At 36.5% G+C, this 20,119-nt stretch overlaps 2 protein-coding genes across 8 annotated transcripts; one reads left to right on the top strand and one right to left on the bottom strand.

Moving 5' to 3' along the window:
- Nucleotides 1–402: 402 nt before the first annotated feature.
- Dredd (Death related ced-3/Nedd2-like caspase) lies at nucleotides 403–14,414 on the bottom strand. 4 transcript variants are annotated; one of them, XM_074169340.1, is made up of 10 exons: nucleotides 14,269–14,414; nucleotides 9,912–10,096; nucleotides 9,479–9,624; nucleotides 8,270–8,465; nucleotides 7,860–8,218; nucleotides 4,700–5,056; nucleotides 3,957–4,176; nucleotides 3,604–3,744; nucleotides 1,006–1,195; nucleotides 403–703 (listed from the first exon to the last, which is right to left on the bottom strand). In XM_074169340.1, the coding sequence occupies exons 2-10, from the start codon at nucleotides 10,066–10,068 to the stop codon at nucleotides 553–555; spliced, it is 1,917 nt and encodes a 638-aa protein (XP_074025441.1). In that variant the 5' UTR covers nucleotides 10,069–10,096; nucleotides 14,269–14,414; the 3' UTR covers nucleotides 403–552. The 4 variants fall into 4 exon arrangements, with proteins under 4 accessions (XP_074025441.1, XP_074025440.1, XP_074025443.1 ...); XM_074169339.1 differs by lacking the exon at nucleotides 14,269–14,414 and adding an exon at nucleotides 10,251–10,411; XM_074169342.1 differs by lacking the exon at nucleotides 14,269–14,414 and adding an exon at nucleotides 10,251–10,410 and having other exon boundaries at nucleotides 9,479–9,603.
- Nucleotides 10,510–19,604, top strand: LOC111513506 (HORMA domain-containing protein 1). Of its 4 annotated transcripts, none has more exons than XM_074169344.1 (10): nucleotides 11,843–11,974; nucleotides 14,805–15,068; nucleotides 15,394–15,645; nucleotides 15,700–15,919; nucleotides 15,977–16,122; nucleotides 17,333–17,405; nucleotides 17,565–17,654; nucleotides 18,365–18,623; nucleotides 18,808–18,936; nucleotides 19,351–19,604. In XM_074169344.1, exons 2-10 carry the CDS (start codon nucleotides 15,042–15,044, stop codon nucleotides 19,424–19,426), a joined length of 1,272 nt encoding a protein of 423 aa, XP_074025445.1. In that variant the 5' UTR covers nucleotides 11,843–11,974; nucleotides 14,805–15,041; the 3' UTR covers nucleotides 19,427–19,604. The 4 variants fall into 4 exon arrangements, with proteins under 4 accessions (XP_074025447.1, XP_023025490.2, XP_074025445.1 ...); XM_074169345.1 differs by lacking the exon at nucleotides 11,843–11,974 and adding an exon at nucleotides 14,591–14,750; XM_074169346.1 differs by lacking the exons at nucleotides 11,843–11,974; nucleotides 14,805–15,068 and adding an exon at nucleotides 10,510–10,527.
- Nucleotides 19,605–20,119: the final 515 nt, after the last annotated feature.

The following is a 20,119-nucleotide window of genomic DNA, read 5'->3' as shown; positions in this document are numbered from 1 at the left end:
TGGTGAAACGCCCGTCGGGAAGAGTATTGCAGTTCTGGATGATAATGTTCAATTGACACAGCATCTTCCTTCAGTTTTTTCCAGTTATTTAATTGCTTACTTTTATTGTGTCATAAATTTGTATACTATCTACCTGATATGAATATGACAAATAGTATTAGGAACGTGTTAGAATCAAACGTTAAAAGGTAAGACTTCGTTAATCCTGTGGGTTTTGTGTAACAAGTGCGATTTCTGTATTACGAAAATAGCAAGATTCCGCAAAATAGTGTTACACAAAGAGAAATTTGATAAGTTTCATACAAGATTCTTTAAATTTTGATAGAAAATATTCCTATTTTAATATCTATTAATTATGAATCCAATATAAATACATATAATAAAAATTCATTATAGATAATGAACGATACACATTTCATTTTAATGCGTTTTCTTCTTTTCTAAAATAATGTCTACAAAAAACAAACTGGCTCAAAACAATCCTCTTATATAAAAATTACATCAAATAAAACATTAAAAAATATTCATTCTCCTTCCTGTCAGTGAAACACCTTAAGACTTATCTTTCAATTCGGGCAAATAAAAGTCTTTCAACAGTGTGGTTTGAACGAAAGGTGTCATAGCCTTCTTTTCGGTTTCACTAGTCCAAACTTGGCTGGTGACTTCTTGTGCTATTCTTGTGCAAATGTCTGCGAAATGGTGCCTGAAAAAGTGATTGAAATGATGAATAGTAACGAAATACTTTGGAAAGAACTTCAGTGTTTAATAATGACAAAAAGGAAAACACGAAGTTTTTTCAACCAAGTTGGCATCAGATGATCTAAGAATTGAATCAATTTTTAATATGGTCTGATGATGACAACTTGGGTAACAGTAGTTTCATTCAATGAAGATTTCACTTGTTATTACTCAAGAAACAGAATAAGACATTATATTTCATTCAAAATGAAAAATTGATGGAAAAAAATATTCAGTTTAATCAACAAAGAAATCATGAAGCCTTACCTATTTCCAATTTCTTCCATCTTCTTACATAAAGCTTGGATGAACCACGATCCTGTTCTCTTATTTCTGATGGCCGCATAACCAGGAATTGTTGCCCAAAACGTTAACATATCTCTGAAAGGAGCAGATGCTCCATCTGTTGTAAGAGATAAGTCGTCATCATCAGTGAGCTCTTCTACTTCTTCTTCAACTGAAAAATTATGTAATAGAGTGTAAATTTTCACGGCCGGAGCGCGCTCGCTCACTCACACACCGCGCGCGCACACAATCATATCACTCACCACACGCGCGCGCGCACACAATCATATCACTCACCACGCGCGCGCGCACACACAATCATATCACGCAACACACACACAGTAATAGCACGCAACACAGTCATACCCCGCAACACACAGTCATACCGCGCACCACACAGTTATACCCCTCAACACAAAGTCATACTGCGCAACACCGGCATACCGCGCAACATCGGCATACCACGCAACACACAATCATACTGCGCAACATCGGCATATCACGCAACACACAGTCATACTGCACACCAGTCATACCACGCACCACACAGTTATACCGCGCGACACAGTCATACCACGCAATACACAGTCGTATCACTCAACATAGTTATACCCCGAAACACGGTCATACTCCGCAGCACACAGACATACCACGCACCACACAGTTATACCCCGCAATACAGTCATACTTTGCAACACCGGCAAACCGCGCAACATCGACATACCACGCAACACACAGTCATACCGCACACTACAGTCATACCACGCACCAGTCATACCGCGCAACACCGACATACTACGCTACACACAATCACATCACGCAACACACAGTCATACCACGCAACACAGCCATACCACGCACCACAAAGTCATACCGCGCAACATCGGCATACCACGCATCACACGGTCATACTGCGATCCAGTCATACAACGCACCACACTTTTATACCGCGCCACAGTCACGCCACGCAACACACAATCATATCACGCAACACAGTCATACCCCGCGTGTCATACTCCGCAACACACAGTAATACCGCGCAACACCAGCATACTACGCACCACACAGGTATACCGCGTCACACAGTCATATCCCGCAACACAGCCATACCACGCACCAAAAAGTCATACCGCGCAACATCGGCATACCACGCATCACACAGTTATACCGCGTCACGCAGTCATATCCCGCAACACACAGTCATATCACCCAACACACAGTCATATCACCCAACACACAGTCATATCACCCAACACACAGTCATAACACGCAACACACAGTCATAACACGCAACACACAGTTATACCGCGCCACACAGTCATATCACGCAAAATACAGTCATATTACGCAACACACAGGCATACCCCGCAAAACACAGTCATACTGCGCACCACAGCCATACCACGCACCACACAGTTATACCCCGCAATACACAGTCATACTTTGCAACACCGGCAAATCGCGCAACATCGATATACCACGCAACACACAGCCATACCGCACACTACAGTCATACCACGCACCACACAGTTATACCCAGCACCAGTCATACAGCGCAACACCGACATACTACGCTACACACAATCATATCACGCAACACACAGTCATACCACGCAACACATTCATACCACGCAACACATTCATACCACGCAACACAGCCATACCACGCACCACACAGTCATACCGCGCAACATCGGCATACCACGCAACACACGGTCATACTGCGATCCAGTCATACAACGCACCACACTTTTATACCGCGCCACAGTCACACCACGCAACACACAGTCATATCACGCAACACAGTCATACCCCGCGTGTCATACTCCTCAACACCGGCATGCCTCGCCACACCGGCATACTACGCAACACACAGTCATACTGCGCACCACACAGTTATACCTCGCAACAGACAGTAATACCGCGCAACACCGGCATACCACGCACCACACAGTTATACCGCGTCACACAGTCATATCCCGCAACACACAGTCATATCACCCAATACACAGTCATATCACGCAACACACAGTCATATCCCGCAACACACAGTCATATCACCCAATACACAGTCATATCACGCAACACACAGTCATACCCCGCAACACACAGTCATACCGCGCAACACCGGCATACCACGCAACACACAGTTATACCGCGCCACACAGTCATATCACGCAAAATACAGTCATATTACGCAACACACAGGCATACCCCGCAAAACACCGGCATTCCGCGCAACATCGGCATACCACGCAACACACAGTCATACTGCGCACCACAGCCATACCACGCAACATACAGTTATACCCCGCACCACACAGTCATACCGCGCGCCACACAGTCATACCACGCAACACACAGTCATACCACGCAACACACAGTCATACCAAGCAGAAATGTTTATACGAACACGTTTGAAATTAATCTGTTTATTATATTATGAATAATATTTTCATTATAAAAGTTTATTCAACACTTTCTACCGCTGTTTTATCATTCACCCAAAGTGGGCAAAAAATAAACATGTTACAAGGGTAACCACAGCTGGAAACGCCTGTTTTTTAAAGGAAGACTTACTTTTTTGACACTGCTGACCCTGGCAGGATTGCAGAATAAGCACTTTCGGCTTATCTGTCAAATTAGCTTTATTGAATTTATACATTATATCCTGTATTCGGTTTACTTTCACTCTACAGCTGTTTGATCCATAAACAATCCCTAAAAAACAAACTGAATGTGAGAAAACAAAATTCGGCACACAATCAATGTGAACCAGGCCAATTTTTCAAATCTGTCATTTAGAAAAAATTGCTCCCATCTGTTTCCATTGTCAACCCCTTTATGCGATGTCAATAATTCTTCAAGTAGTATTTCTCTTATTACAACTCAATGATTCAATATTGAATTCTTTTACAAATGATCAATCATACCTTTATCTCCATGACTAAGTATACAGATGAATAAACTGGACTCGTCTGTGACTAGTTTAACTACTTCTCTTATCTTTTCCACCATTTCAATGTGGGTCAAGTCATTCACCACTATTACTTTGAATCCATATTTTCTAAAAATTTTCTCCAGATTATCCCGATCTTTTTCTGTTCCTAATCTAGATTCCAGTTTGTCTGTTGTATCAGGAGGCAATAATTCCTAAAAAAGGAAATGAGTCTTCAAAAGGCTAGTGCCTAATATGTTTTTGGGAATCTGTTACAAAAGCCAAGTTTTGATAGCGACGACCAAATGAGAGATCGCTGTTTGTATTTCTGCCGCTATCACTTGCCTAGATGAAGCCAGTCCCCATAAGTGTTACGTTAATGCTTGGTTCTTATTCACGATGCTTCTTGTAAAGGACAGTACCTCTAATGAGATCTTCAGCAGATAGAATATTTCTTCAAACTAATGATTAGTCTAATTTTTTTATATCAGATATTTATATTTAGTGATTCAGATTTCTATCAAGTATTTGTGACTCACCATAAGTATACTTTATTATGGAAATGTCTTATTTTCTTAGTCTTTCTTGAAGACATGCATGTATATGCATAACTTAATTTTTTTTTATAGATTTTAGTTGTTTTTGTAATTCTGCAATAATGTTGGTTGATTAAAATTGATCATAAATGCGAACTTCATTCTGAATTCATATGTAATTGACGAATAATGTGATTATTACCTTGTATTGAGGATCAATTTCTGTATAAAAGTTCTCCTGGTTTATAATCAAAACCAGTCCGGGGTTATTCGGGTTCACATAATAGCAAGTCTCATTTTTATCATCGCTCATATTTTTCGTCACACTGGCAACAGGTAACTGAAAATCCATGAAAGGATTGTACTTTTCGTAGTCTTGCTGCATGTGATTGTCAACACTGGTTGTAGAAGTATTTGGTCTATTAGTGTTTGAGTTTGACGTACTGGGTAGATTTTGCTTGAAGAAAGCATCTCTGATAGATACAGAGTTGTAATCATCACTCGCTGATGATATTGAAGGACGTTCTGGATAATCTGAGATTGTGAAGGGAGTTTTTTCCTGAAAAAATAAATTTACTTTTATATTGAGATCTCAATAACATTGTGAAGACCATAGAATGATAATAAAACAAAACAATGCAAAACCTTACTCATGGACGGTTCAATTTTGAGTGCCTCTCAGAGATTGCTTATAGGACCATTTATTATTATTTGTTTGAATGTGGTTGAGAATTAAAACAAGTTCAATGAGAAATTAGACCACATGATAAGAGTAATGTCTAATATAAGAAACTTTAGGGGAAGTTGTTGTCTCTTAAAATTTCTTTCTTTTCTCCAGAAATATGATAAAACAACGAAGCCCTATACAAAATGATAATGACATAGTTATTATTTATGACTATGGTAAATGAAGATGAAAACTGGTGTGTCCGAGGATTTTTTTACATTTTCATGTAAAAACTGTTATGTCCTAACTGAATATTATGCCACTGCAAAAATAATTTTCTGACTCGGAACAAAAGCGGTTTGAGGCTGATTCATGAAACCGTCTGAAATGTGTCATGTAAAAAAGACATTTAATTTAAAACTAATTGAGCTTACATAATTGGGCCAACTGACGCATCAGGCAGCTATCCTTCAATCTACCCTAATTGAAAAATGTCACTTCACCATACAAGAGACAAATTTTGATATTTATTGAATTAGTATTGAAACATTTTTTAAACCCATTTCGATTTCAACATAGCATTTTTTGCAATCGTTTTGAAACATATACACCCACCACACACCATACACATACACACACACCACCACCACCACCACAGCACACATCACACACCACCACCACAGCACACACCACCACAACCACCACAGCACACACCACCACAACCACCACAGCACACACCACCACCACCACCACCACAGCACACACCACCACCACCACCACCACAGCACACACCACCACCACCACCACAGCACACACCACCACCACCACAGCACACACCACCACCACCACCACAACACACACCACCACCACCACCACAACACACACCACCACCACCACAACACACACACCACCACCACCACAACACACACACCACCACCACCACAACACACCCACCACCACCACCACCACCACAACACACACACACACCACCACCACAACACACACACAACCACCACCACAACACACACACCACCACCACCACCACCACAACACACACACCACCACCACCACCACCACAACACACACACCACCACCACCACCACCACCACAACACACACACCACCACCACCACCACCACCACAACACACACACCACCACCACCACCACCACCACAACACACACACCACCACCACCACCACCACCACCACCACAACACACACACCACCACCACCACCACCACAACACACACACCACCACCACCACCACAACACACACACACACCACCACCACCACAACACACACACCACCACCACCACAACACACACACCACCACCACCACAACACACACACCACCACCACCACAACACACACCACCACCACCACCACAACACACACACCACCACCACCACAACACACACCACCACCACCACACCACCACCACAACACACACCACCACCACCACAACACACACCACCACCACCACACCACCACCACCACCACAACACACACACCACCACAACCACAACACACACACCACCACCACCACCACCACCACAACACACACCATCACCACAACACACACCATCACCACAACACACACCATCACCACAACACACACCACCACCACAACACACACACCACCACCACAACACACACACCACCACCACCACCACCACACCACCACCACCACAACACACCCACCACCACCACAACACACACACCACCACCACCACCACAACACACACACCACCACCACCACCACAACACACACCACCACCACCACCACAACACACACACCACCACCACCACAACACACACACACCACCACCACCACAACACACACACACCACCACCACCACAACACACACACCACCACCACCACAACACACACACCACCACCACCACAACACACACACCACCACAACACACACACCACCACCACCACCACCACCACCACCACAACACGCACACCACCACCACCACAACACACACACCACCACCACCACCACCACCACCACCACAACACACACACCACCACCACCACCACAACACACACACCACCACCACCACCACAACAACACACACACCACCACCACCACAACACACACACCACCACCACCACAACACACACACACCACCACTACTACCACCACAACACACACCACCACCACAACACACACACCACCACCATCACCACCACAACACACACACCACCACCATCACCACCACAACACACACCACCACCACCACACAACATACACACCACCACCACCACACAACACACACCACCACCACCACCACACAACACACACCACCACCACCACACAACACACACCACCACCACCACAGAACACACACCACCACCGCTACCACAGAACACACACACCACCACCACCACAGAACACACAGCGCCACCACCACTACCACAGAACACACAGCACCACCACCACCACTACCACAGAACACACATCACCACTACCACAGAACACACAGCACCACCACCACAGAACACACACCATCACCACAGCACACACACCTCCACAATCACTACCACCACCACCATAGCATACACACCACAACTACCACCACCACCACAGCATACACACCACAACTACTACCACCACCACAGTATACACACCACAACTACCACCACCACAGCACACAATTTTTGAACTAATTATTCCTATTCACTCACCTTCAACAAATTCATTCCACTTCTATCTGAATCATTCGTAGATAGTAATACCTCTTCAATAATGTTGCAGAGGTGCTCTTCTTCCATCGCTTTGAGAATTTTTTTCACATCTGACAACTTAATTTTTTTTGTGACTTCCCAATTCATGAAACAAAGCTCAAGGTAATCAGCATTATATTTATTGAACAATGTGTTCTCTTCGGGAAACTGGGTTTCTACATAATCCAGAAGGGTTTTGGTTTTTGCTGAATCAAGATTTTCACATATCAGGTAGGCGGCCTTCTTGATTTTGTTCAAATGAATGCTGGCTGCACCATTGTGAGGAAGAAAATGATCGATTGTAGGTTCTTTTCTGAAACCTTCAAATGAAAAGTCATTTACATGGAAAAATTCGACGAGAGAGGAGTTACCTAATTTTCTTAAAGATTCATAGTTTTTTATTACACAAAGAGCTTCTACGAACTGGTTTTTCCAGTTAGTTTGTCGTACTTCTTGAATGGAAGCCCAGTTATAAAGAATCTTCTTATCAGGACTACCATTTAATAATGAATGAAGCTCTTGCAGTGCGTAGGGTATATCTTCGAATAATAAAAACACCAAAGATACCTGAAAGGACACCATAGTATAAACAATAATAATATACAGAATGTCTCAGCGAGTTGGAACCATTCTGAAAAATTTTCATCAGTGCTCAAACCCAGTATTAGTGTTATTGAAGATGGTTGATCAGAATAATGTTTTCTGATTTTTCATCGATATATGAATTAATTTCAATTCTGTTAATTTAAATAATAAAGATTTATCTCTAGAGATTAATAATGAAGAAATGTAACCTTTCCATTTCTAAATGTTTTCCTAACTATTTAATGAGAGTTTCAAAATTTTCTTTGTTATTGTAGAGTTGGGTTTTGACAAAGGAAATAAGATAAATCAAAGCAATTATACATTTCAACTTTCAAATAAAAGTACTTTACTCTCAACCAAAATTTTTATTTTTTGACAATCCTTGTACGAGACTGAAAGAACTTTATAACCGATGATTGCATTTCAAGTTTTAGTCTTTGCAAAAACTTTTCAAGAATAACTTTGTTCCCAACTTTTGACAAAAAAATCCATATACTTCCGACTTACAGATACATACTATACATATAATATTCTACCTATTAAATGCAAATGCTATTGTAAAGTAAAAAGTGAAATGTTTTTTTGATTAGATAAGTTTTCTACGAAACTACTGATGTTTTCCAACATTATTACTCATATATGTTTATTTTTGAAAATATTTATATTTATCTAGAATACTTCAAAATCTGTTATTGACTCGTTAAGTGGTCCGAGAATTTCTACAAATAATATATCAAATTTGTATTGAAAAGTTATGGGTGATTCACACAAATACTTTAGTTATCTTTAATTTTAGGAAAGTTGTCAATCAATCATAGGGAGCATTTAAGGAGTGTTGTATGAATGCTCCTACTGATTTACACTCTGACAACTTTTTTCACGTACAAGATACAATATTTGGTGTAGAATGGGCATCTATCTATTAAAGAGAATTTGATTAAACAACAATCCTATCACAAAACCTCACCGAACGTATCTATGAAAAGAGTACTCACAATTTCTTCAGTATCCAAGGAATTCTCTATATCGAGAACTTTGTCTTTGTTCAGAACTTCATTAGCTTTGGGTAAGCTTACGTTAGTTCTCAATGCAGCATCAAGTGTCATATTAGCAGGAGGTGCTGAAATATTAGAAATTATACCTGTTAAATAATAAAAGATTAAAATAATATTTATTTTCCATTAGACACAGATAACATGTATTGGAATCGTCAAAGTACACATAAGGCCATGACACAAAATTCAGTGTGAGCAACACTATTGTTATTAAAACAACAAGATTACTTACATATTACGAATCATGAAATTCTTGCAAATTATAAAAACATTTCTCAATCAATAATTTTTCAACAAGTTACTGAATTTATTGAGGTTTGTTATAACTTTTAAGACACCTAGGTTCATGTTCATATGTAATTAATCTCCTCACCACTTCTAGCTGGCGTGGCAGGTTCTAGACCAGGCGAATCCACACTTTGTTCTTCCAGATTCGTATCACTTTCTTCCTCAGAACTATCTGAGAGGTCAGAGATATACTGAGAATCTGTCCCTCTAATCAACTCTCTTATGGAATATACGCCGCCCATTATGTCTCAAATAAAAGTAAACACATCACTAGAATAAAGATAAAACTTAATTTGTCAAAGAAATAATAAAAAGCACTGAAACTTGACAAAAGGTCATGAAGACTTAAGCCCAGGGGAAGTACCCATTCCCATTTCTGTCATTAATTGGAATTTAAAAAATATATGAATGATGAAAATCATACCAAGCAGACACCACCTATTCTAAATATTGAACTCTGAATTATTCTAAATTTGTTAAAAACTATTTGCATTACTATTGAAAACAATTTAATTTTTCACGAACAAGCTGATGCTAATCGCGATGTAGCGATTAGCGAAATGAACAGCGTTGCCGTTGCCGTACTTACAGTACAAAGTAAATTTCAAAATAGCGTCTAGTAAAACCAATAATGATTGAGAGTCAAGCGCGTTGTCATATCTAAATTTTACGTTACCAGTTTATAGCAGAATCAAAATATGGTAAGCATTAGAGTTGTAGGTTGTGGCAAATTATAGATAATACACAATACTAGTACTAGTACGATTGAAAGGTATTATTTATGACAAAAATCAGTAATGAGCTTGTAATGAGTAATACTTATACATTTCCTGATTACTGTTTTAAGGTTACCACCATACCACTGCGAATTAAACCCAATATATATATATATATATATATATATATATATATATATATATATATATATATATATATATATAGTGTTTTTTATTAATATTGTTAATTTATTTGGTACCTACTATAATTACCAACGATTATTACTCCGTTTTCATAAAGTTTTAATGAAATAAATAAAAAATGTGTATGAATATTTTAACTAAATGTACTAAGAATTTTTCTTTCATTCTTAACCCTCCCAAAAATTATTAAGCACGCCCCCGATTTCCTGTCAACTGGGCTTACTTCTACTCTCAATCATTATTGGTTTTAGTATAGAGAAAACGGAATCAAGAGCAGAGGAAATTATTTTGATTCTGGCATAGCTTGATTCAACAGCTTTCAGCGGTTAATGCCGTTTTACCACTGAATGTGGTATTTGGTAATTATTGATTCCAGTGGCTGGATGGAATCAAAACACTTTTTCCTTCGCTGAATGATTAGGCCACTGAACTATATATATATATATATATATATATATATATATATATATATATATATATATATATATATATATATATATATATATATATATATATATATATATATATATACAGTTCAGTGGATTAGGCTGGTTAATCTGACAGTTGACAGTTCTTACTTTGTTAATACAAATCCCTTTGCAATTAAATTTGAAAACTGGCATTTTGTTAGGAACAGATCTAATGAAATCCTCATCAATTAAAAAATATTTTTCCCTGAAATGAGTTGAGTATATTTTTATTCATTTCTGAGAATATATCATAACATGTGGCATATAACACATTCCGTCGATAAAAATTCAGACTTCTTTTTCTTCAAACAACACTAATAGGCATTCGAAGTTAAATCCATTAATTGGCCCATTCAAGACAAATTTGATTTCAATTGATTGACTATGAATTAGCATTTAACCTTGCTGAATACATTTACACAGCTTTTCACTAAGTCGAATAATTTATTTTGGTAATGTTTTTGTTCTAGACATAATGTAACTATAGTCCCATCCATTTTATTAAATAGTGACGTCAGACTTTCACTAATAAACCGGCTATCCTTTCGACGTTCACAACGTTGGCTGTCAAGCGCATAGATGAAGTTTTGCACACTACGCATTGTCCCCCGTTTTTCAATTATTTTTCAAATTTCAAGTTCGATTGCTTTCGCCATTTGTAGTTTGAATTTGTAGTAAATAGTGAACAACTTATTTGCATATATGTATCAAAACTTCGCGAAATAATGTCCGTTAAACAGCAAACACAACTAGATTTAGTAAGTTTTCATATTCAACTTATATAGTATATATCAAGGAAGTTGGAAAGAAACTTTGTATCAAGCATTGGGATAGTTGGTACAAGTATTTATTACATTTACTTTTCTGTGTATCTTATTCCGGCTCGAAACTTTGATGAGTTTCATGCATATGCCTGATATTTCAGGAGCGTTGGCTGATTAAATCAAACTTTTACTTTATATTTCGCTTTCACTTCAAACAAAAGTTATCACTTCAATGAAATAAAAGTTTGGTTCATGAACCACAGCCATATATCTCAACATTATCTTTATATGTTTTGAATTTTCTGATCATTTTTCTTAAAGGCCATAATGAAACATTTCATTTCTCTTTTATATTTTCTTTATTGATGTTGTAATTTATTTCATGATTCCATTTCATGATTAACTACAATGAAATGGGAAAACTATAAAAGTTTAAATCATTGGGAAAAACCTCATTTGCATTCATCTACTTTTCCATCAATAAGAAAGAGAGAAACTTTCATAAAAGGAAGTAAAAAATAAATACATAAATATAAATTGTATAAAGATAATTGGAATAACTGATCCACAAATAACTGTTTATGTGTAAACTAACAAAAAAACTATTTACAATAATAATTGACAAAATCTTAACAAAACTTCAAAGCCTCAAAATTGAGGACACTGATTCACAGAAACAAAAAATTATAAAATTCTTTATAGTAAATATCCATGAATATTGAAATTTAAAAACCCACTGTTCCCAATTAGCCACTGGTTTAATGTCTGAGGCATATAAATTGAAGAATTTAGGAACTGTTCTTGAAAAAACCAACTGATAAATCTCTATTATGCTTTTGTTGAGTCTACACTATGATATGGACTGTGTTTCTGGGGAGTTGCCACATCAATTGTTGATGTTTTTAGGGCTCAATTATTGTTCAATTTTTAGCTGGGGTCTCCAAATCATCAACAAGTTGTGAGAACTATTTTGAAACATTTGAATTATTGACTCTTAATTCCCACTCTGTACATTATGGAACCATCTTATTATGTCTTTCAAAACAAAACAATTTGATCTCAATAATGATCAAGAATAATTATTATTTTCTCTATAATCAAGATAGAATGATTAATTAACATATAACATATGGTAAATATATAATCTACCTTATAAACCGTCGAATATAATGAGATTAAAAATATTCAACCATTAGCGCAGATATAAAAATGCATCTAATGTTCAGATTTGAAAAAAAATCAAGTTTTTTCTATTACAAAATTGTTTTTATTTCTCCTCTAATTGTATATACTATTTACTTCACTGACAGTATACGTTGCATACTCCTTTCCTTTGGGAAATGGAATGTATGTAATCTGTGAATGTATCTTTTTTTATACCTCAAAACGGTTGTGACTGATTCTATATAATTTAAGAACATCAGTGAATATCAGAAAGGTATATGGTTTTAGAGGAGATAAGTTTTTGAGAAAGAAAGGTTTAGGCTTTCTACTTCTCCATGTTTATACAAAGAAATATGTGGGAAACATTCAGATGAAGGAAGAAAGCAATTAATCTGAAAAGGAACTCTTCACAAAGATGTGTAGATCATCCATAGAAGTTTTTTCAGATACAAACTGATAGAAAAAGTCCTTTCTAAACATCTTCTTTCATATGAACATTAATTTATACAAAAACACTTTTTCCTATTCAGTTTGTATCCAAACATTCGTTTTGGAATTGAATCAGATATAATTCACAGGGACGCTACACAATATAGCATATGAAAGAGGTAAATTTCACTTATAGGGAACACTGTCTTTTTTTGAATAATGATGAAGTAGAAAGTGAAAACTTTTCTTTTCCCAAAATCAATGAAAACACTTTACAATGATGTACAGATCATTCACAGAAGTTTCTTTTAGATACAAACTGCAAGAAAAAAATATATCCGAAACAATGACTTTCAAATACGAGTATATAAACATTGAATTAAACAAAAATTACTTTCGCTCAGATTGTACTACAATTGAAATAGATATCGTACAATATTGCTTTATCAAATAAGTGTTATTTCTATGACTGGGATTAAAATAACTAGTTATATGAATGTTAATGTGTTTTGTAAGGACTCAGTGATTCCTGTCTTTCAAATTTACACAAAAAGGTGCTGACTATCTATAGTGTTTCCACTTGACACTTCGAAGTACATTTGGAAAAGGAAAGTTTCCTTTGTGAGTGACATTTTATATCAATACTTGTTTATATGTTTGAAAAGTTTCTGTGTTTGATATCTGTAATTCCATACCTATTCATATATCTGATAGTAGTTGTTTGGATGGATTATCTTCCAGTGCTTGCGTGATCTATACTACATCTGTATTATTTTCTTTTATGTATTCAATTGGTTTTTCTTGTGATCGAAGGATTCCCACGTTCTTTTTAATGATGTGAAAGTTAAAATATTTTTCGTAAAAGATGTCATCGTAAAATGTCAAAAATTTAAAAACCAGTCACAGAACAACATGGCATAGAAAAAGTGTTATATTTAGATTTTTATTATTCCTAACAAATAACGTAACATGCTTTGAATACAGAGTGAATATTATACAAGTTTGGAAAGTTTTTTAAACTTTCAATTGTAACGAATTTATTAATAATACAAAACTTTCTAAACATGGTGACAGCATTATGTTGCTCCACTTTTAGGTTATATAATATGCGTTCTGTTACATGTTGCTTTTGGAGGCATTCCGTGGAGCAGAAGTGGATTGCTAGCGACATGTTAAAGTATCATATTATCATTTGAGTGTCACATTCAATGATTTATAACCTTTCTTTCAGTTAACACGTTCCTGCAAGTTTTCGAACAGAGCCCAAACTCCTTACTTTCAAAGTTAACTGGTGGTTGTCAAACAACTTGACGGTGTAGTACTCAGACACATATTCTCTATCACCTGTTTCTACTCAAGCAAATCATTGCGAAAACAAGCACGATAATTCCAGAAATTTTAATGAATTTTACACTGAATTTCTCCTTTAAACGTTTGTCGACAGGGTATATGATTCTTATGACAATAAATGTATGGGAAAAGGAGAAACAGTCTGGTAAATTAGAGAAAAGTTGCCTATTTTAGAGTTTATGTGGCTTTTAAAGTTATCAATTGAATGATTAAGGTGATCCATCCGTAAGTTGTCAGAAAAAAGGCCCACTTATATCAGCCGAATCTTTTTTCCGGTTCATATAAAATATATCCGACGTTTCGTCGGATTAAAAATTTCTAAACGCCATCTTCTACATTTCGAAAAGGTGGAAAAACAGAGTATTTTTGTTTTTAATACCTATTCGAAAAAATTTTTTCCTTTCAAATATCTTTCTCTGCAACTCTAGATTATCTATAATGAATCATATATGACAAAAAATATTTTACAGACTGGTGACTTGATTGCAAAATCAGTGAAGTCGGTCACTTTTTCGAAGCGTTTTACCAATATAATTGTGAGATGCTCCATCTTCAACATAATTTATAGAAGACTAGAACTGAAAGAGTCCGAGTTAAAGACCAGAAATTATAAGGGCGTTCCCTATAAAATTATTAAAAACCCGAACAAATCAAAAGATCCTGCGATAACTTCGTTTGTGTCTTGGGTAGAAGGTATTCAAGATGCCATAGAAAAGAATTATGTAAGAGTTTCCCAAGTTTTTTTTCTTCGATCTGAATCTGATCTTCTTTTTTAGCTGAGAGAAATATTTTTATTCATGAAAGACTCTACAGGAGATTTGTTGGAAACCTATCAGTTCAAGTTGAAATACAACACCGATCCGAATGATGAACATAAAAGAACTTTGGTGCACGTGCAAGATGATACCATGGCCTTGCTGCAGGTTATTTGCGACTTGGGGAAAAATAAGAAACTAGAGAATACAAAGCTCGTCATAGAATTCAAATACAACGACAGTCAGTAGCAACGTTCAATACCATAGAGTATTCGTTCATTTGGCATTTCATTTTCAGTTACTCCTTTTGAATACGAACCGCCAGGGTTCTCACCAGCTACTCAACCGGAATGTAGCAAACTTTCTGATTCCGCCTGCAATAAAAATCTGGGCAAGTTGAATACAGGATTCCACAAAATAACCTGTCGCGCACACGGTTTGCTAGTAAGTGAAAATTCATAATCTTCAGTAGGGTGTTGATTATTAGCACCCTACTAACTTCTTTGATTACTCTAAGTTGATATTTTCACCAGTGAATGAAAAGAAAAACATTCCTTTCTCTTCTTCACACCTGTATTCGAATAATTTTATGACTATGAAAGTTTTAGTAGTTGAATATTCTCAAAACACAGAAAAATATATTTTAGGTAGTCAACTTGATCCAACTATATGCCAGATCAAGTGTCAAGTAAAAGTTATAAGAACTAAGATTTTTTCATGAAATTTATTAGTAGGAGATTACAGCCGGTACTCGACCTCCTCCACCACTATGACGTAATAAATGGCATTTCAATGACTGATGATCAAGATGACCATGAAAAATGTGTCAGGTGCCTAGGTGTGAATAACGCCATAAAAACAACCTTTCCCGGCACTTTTGACTTCGACTGACTTAACATGGTCCTAAGCAATGTACAAGGTCATATGATGAACATGAAACGTTGACCTTGAGATTAGATCCTGTTTTCTGTACGTGACCTTAAGTAAAACGAACCATCCATGATCAAACAACTTCAGACACTTTTCCTGGATCTCTGATCTCCAATTTCTTCAGATTTTCTTTTTTTTTTTTCAACGACCAGATCTCTGATATAGAGTTATGTTTCGATCTTTCAGAGGTTGTATTCCGCGCTAATAGCATTGCCCCTCGATTGTCTACGAAAATAGAATGTAGATTGTTGAAAAATATTTCTTTACTAATTCCATGTACTAGTTTTTTCAGAAACTACAACTCTTCCTTGGATTCTGGCAAGCAAGATGTCAAAATACTAATCACAGTAACTGATAATATAGAGCAGATTGTACGTCTGTGATCGTTATTGCTCAATCATCAAAATCATTTACACACAATTTAATTTATGGTGAAATTCACATTAATGTCTAATAATATTGAACATCTATAGAGAGCTGTAAAAATATTCATCAAGGAATATTGCGCAATAAGGGCCTGCTTATGGGCCTTTTTACAAATCAAAAGTTGAGAATAAATAAATAAACGTAGAATAAAGTTTTTCTCCAATTCCTTATGAAAATATCAACTATAAATATCACTTGTGTACGTGAGATATTGTTATAATTTTGTCCAACTGAAGATCAGTCAAAAAAAAAGGATTTGTTGTGAAAATATAATTACCTTAAGATTGATTTGTTTAAGACATTAAGTAGAGCTTCGACTCCCGCTTCAGCTTGTTTCGCGAATGGTCGGATTTCGCAGGAAGACGTGTTTGGTAAGTTCATGTTTCATGATTTATCTAATAAATAATGAAATGTGTTTGAGATATGGCACATAGACTTGTGCTAAGGAATACTTGTCGTGAAATTATAATATATCTTTTTATATATTTGATATTCAGAAAAAGCTAATAATATTTTTTCATAATGTTTAGGTGAAAAAATGGTCATCGAGGCTGAAAATGAGGAAAAATGGGAAAAAGCCAAATCAAAATTCAACAATAGCTGCATTACCGTATTATCAGGTGAGTAAACATTAGTTTATGGAATTCTGTGAAGTTGCCAAATACAAATTGTAAAATATTCAAAAAACAGTTTTGTTTCGCTGCTACACGCGTGAATAAAAACATTTTTTGCAAATGTATTGAGAATATAATGTCTATCCTAATAACCTAGCCAACACTAGACATAAATAGATTATATGAAACTCCAAATAATAAAATTATTCTGTTACAAATAATATTGTTTTTCCAATATCAAAAGTCGCAAAAATAAAAATATATGCGTATGCTCAATACGCATGGTCACTTAATGTATTTGATTGAAAAGTTCGATCAGTTGATAATGTGCAGTCTGTGCTGTCAACAATAGCCACTACAATGTCCTGGTATATGCAGTAGATATCACTGCTCGAACAACAACTCTTATAAATATTACAAGTTCGGACTTTCATTGTCTAAAAAGGTATTAACAAATTTGAAATCTATGGAGGAACAAATGAAATAAAATGAATGAAGATTAATCGAAAATACTGAAAATTACCTATTCGAAAATTTGGATGAGTTATGTTGAACAGAAAAAAAAGATTGAAAATGATCAAGCAATGAGTAAAAAAAATCGACACTCAAATTTTGTGAGTGTCACATCTACTACTGGCTCATTATATCGGTAATATTGAATAATACTTTATTCTTCCACAGTATGGTGTGAATACAAAAAAAGTATTTTTTCTCAGATGCATTCACGCACGACCATTCGCTGTTGAGCTCCGAAGATATTGTGCCGCCCCCTGAAAATGTCGACTGCATCTGCCATTTGTCCATCACTGACGTTAACATTATCCGGTGCTCCAAGTGCGATAGGAAATATCACGCTCCCTGTTACGGCTACATGAACAAAGCAGACTTCGACGTCAACTTTTCTTGCCTAGAGTGCGGCACCACTGATACCATGCTAATTGAATTCACAGATACACAGCTTTTCGTTAAAGTGAGGTGAGTATTTTGGCACATGACTCACCTGTTGCGAATTGCGCTCTTTCTATCTCTTTCTAAAATTGTTGTATTCGGAAATATTTTGCATATGGTGTAATCAGGTTTTATTTTTGCTGTGTAATTATATGTATTTGGTCTATCAGTGTCATTTGAATTCCAATTGTTCAACCATCATTTGCTTCAGATTGATATTGTATTTCTTGAACAAGAAGAAAAAACTACCCAAAGAAATTTTCAATTCACTTGGCGATGAGCAGAAGGCAGTGGTTTTAGAAAAACTGAAACAGAGTGATGTCTATGATTCTGAGACAAAGTGAGTATGAGTAACTTCTACTAATATGATATTTTATTGAACTCGCATGATCACCAGTTGTAACTAAGTGCCCAATGGAACTACTGGAACGATTCAAATTTTTAAATGCTAACTTTTCAATATAAGTTTTAGAGATATTAAATATCACGAGTTTTGATTTTATGACAAAATCAGCAATTTTCTAATAGAAATTTGAGGTCACCTTATATCCTCTATTCAAATTGTGAAGGTATGAATATTGTGTTTTGCATTTCAACGGAACAAATCATTGTTATTATTCACAAATACCAACCAATAAACAGCAGCGGTCATACGTTCGAACTGTAGCAATAACAACATATTACTAATGATAATTATTCCAGAACGAAATTGGGACCGAAAAGATTTTTTTTTAACTTAACTTAACTTTTCCAGGATTTTCAACCAGAACAAATTTGATGAATGTGCGCCCATGTTCTTCAACATCAGCAACTCCCAGTTTCTACGTTAGAAAATGTAATTTTTTTGTTCAACTGTTTTAATAACTACTATATATTCACAAGTTACTTTGATAAGTTTAAATATTCAGGTGAAGTTTTTATAATGTTCAGGAGTTTCAAATCGTTCAGAATTGTAAAGTGTTGAAAGGAATTGAGGAATAATAAATTTTATTTTATGCTTTACAAGCTTTTCAGATTTGTTTTCAATGATATACGTATATGTCCAAGTTCAGGTGAAAACACGTTACCTCAATGCCTCTCTTGTGGACCTACGACTTTGTAGGTACGTGTGGCAGACACCCGACGGAAAAACACAACTAACTCAGCTAATGCCGCTCAGAAGGCTGAAGTTAAAGCATCAGGCACCTGTGCAACGTCTTCCATTTGAAAGATTCGTCGCAAGTAATTTCCTACATATGAAATGACTTGCGAAATGTTCCTCCCGGTACTGATGAGAAGCTAGTTTCGAAACCGGTCTATCGGTGGTCGTCCCGACCAAATGAAATTAGTTTCAGCTTTTCATATAGAGGACGATAGAACGAATCTTCCAAATGCACAGGTACCTGATGGTTTTACTTCAGATTTCTGTGCGGCATTAGCTGGGTTAGTTGTTGTTTTTCCATTGGGTGTCTGCCACACATACCTACAAAGCCGTAGACTCACACGAGAGGCAGGGGTTAGGTGTTTTCACCTGAACCTGAGCA

Source organism: Leptinotarsa decemlineata, unplaced genomic scaffold (genome assembly GCF_025532065.1).
Source record: "Leptinotarsa decemlineata unplaced genomic scaffold, Ldec_3_MD MMD2_P_RNA_scaffold_5, whole genome shotgun sequence".
In the NCBI taxonomy this organism is placed as follows: Eukaryota; Metazoa; Arthropoda; class Insecta; order Coleoptera; family Chrysomelidae; genus Leptinotarsa; species Leptinotarsa decemlineata.
This window is presented reverse-complemented; position numbering and strand designations above follow the sequence as displayed.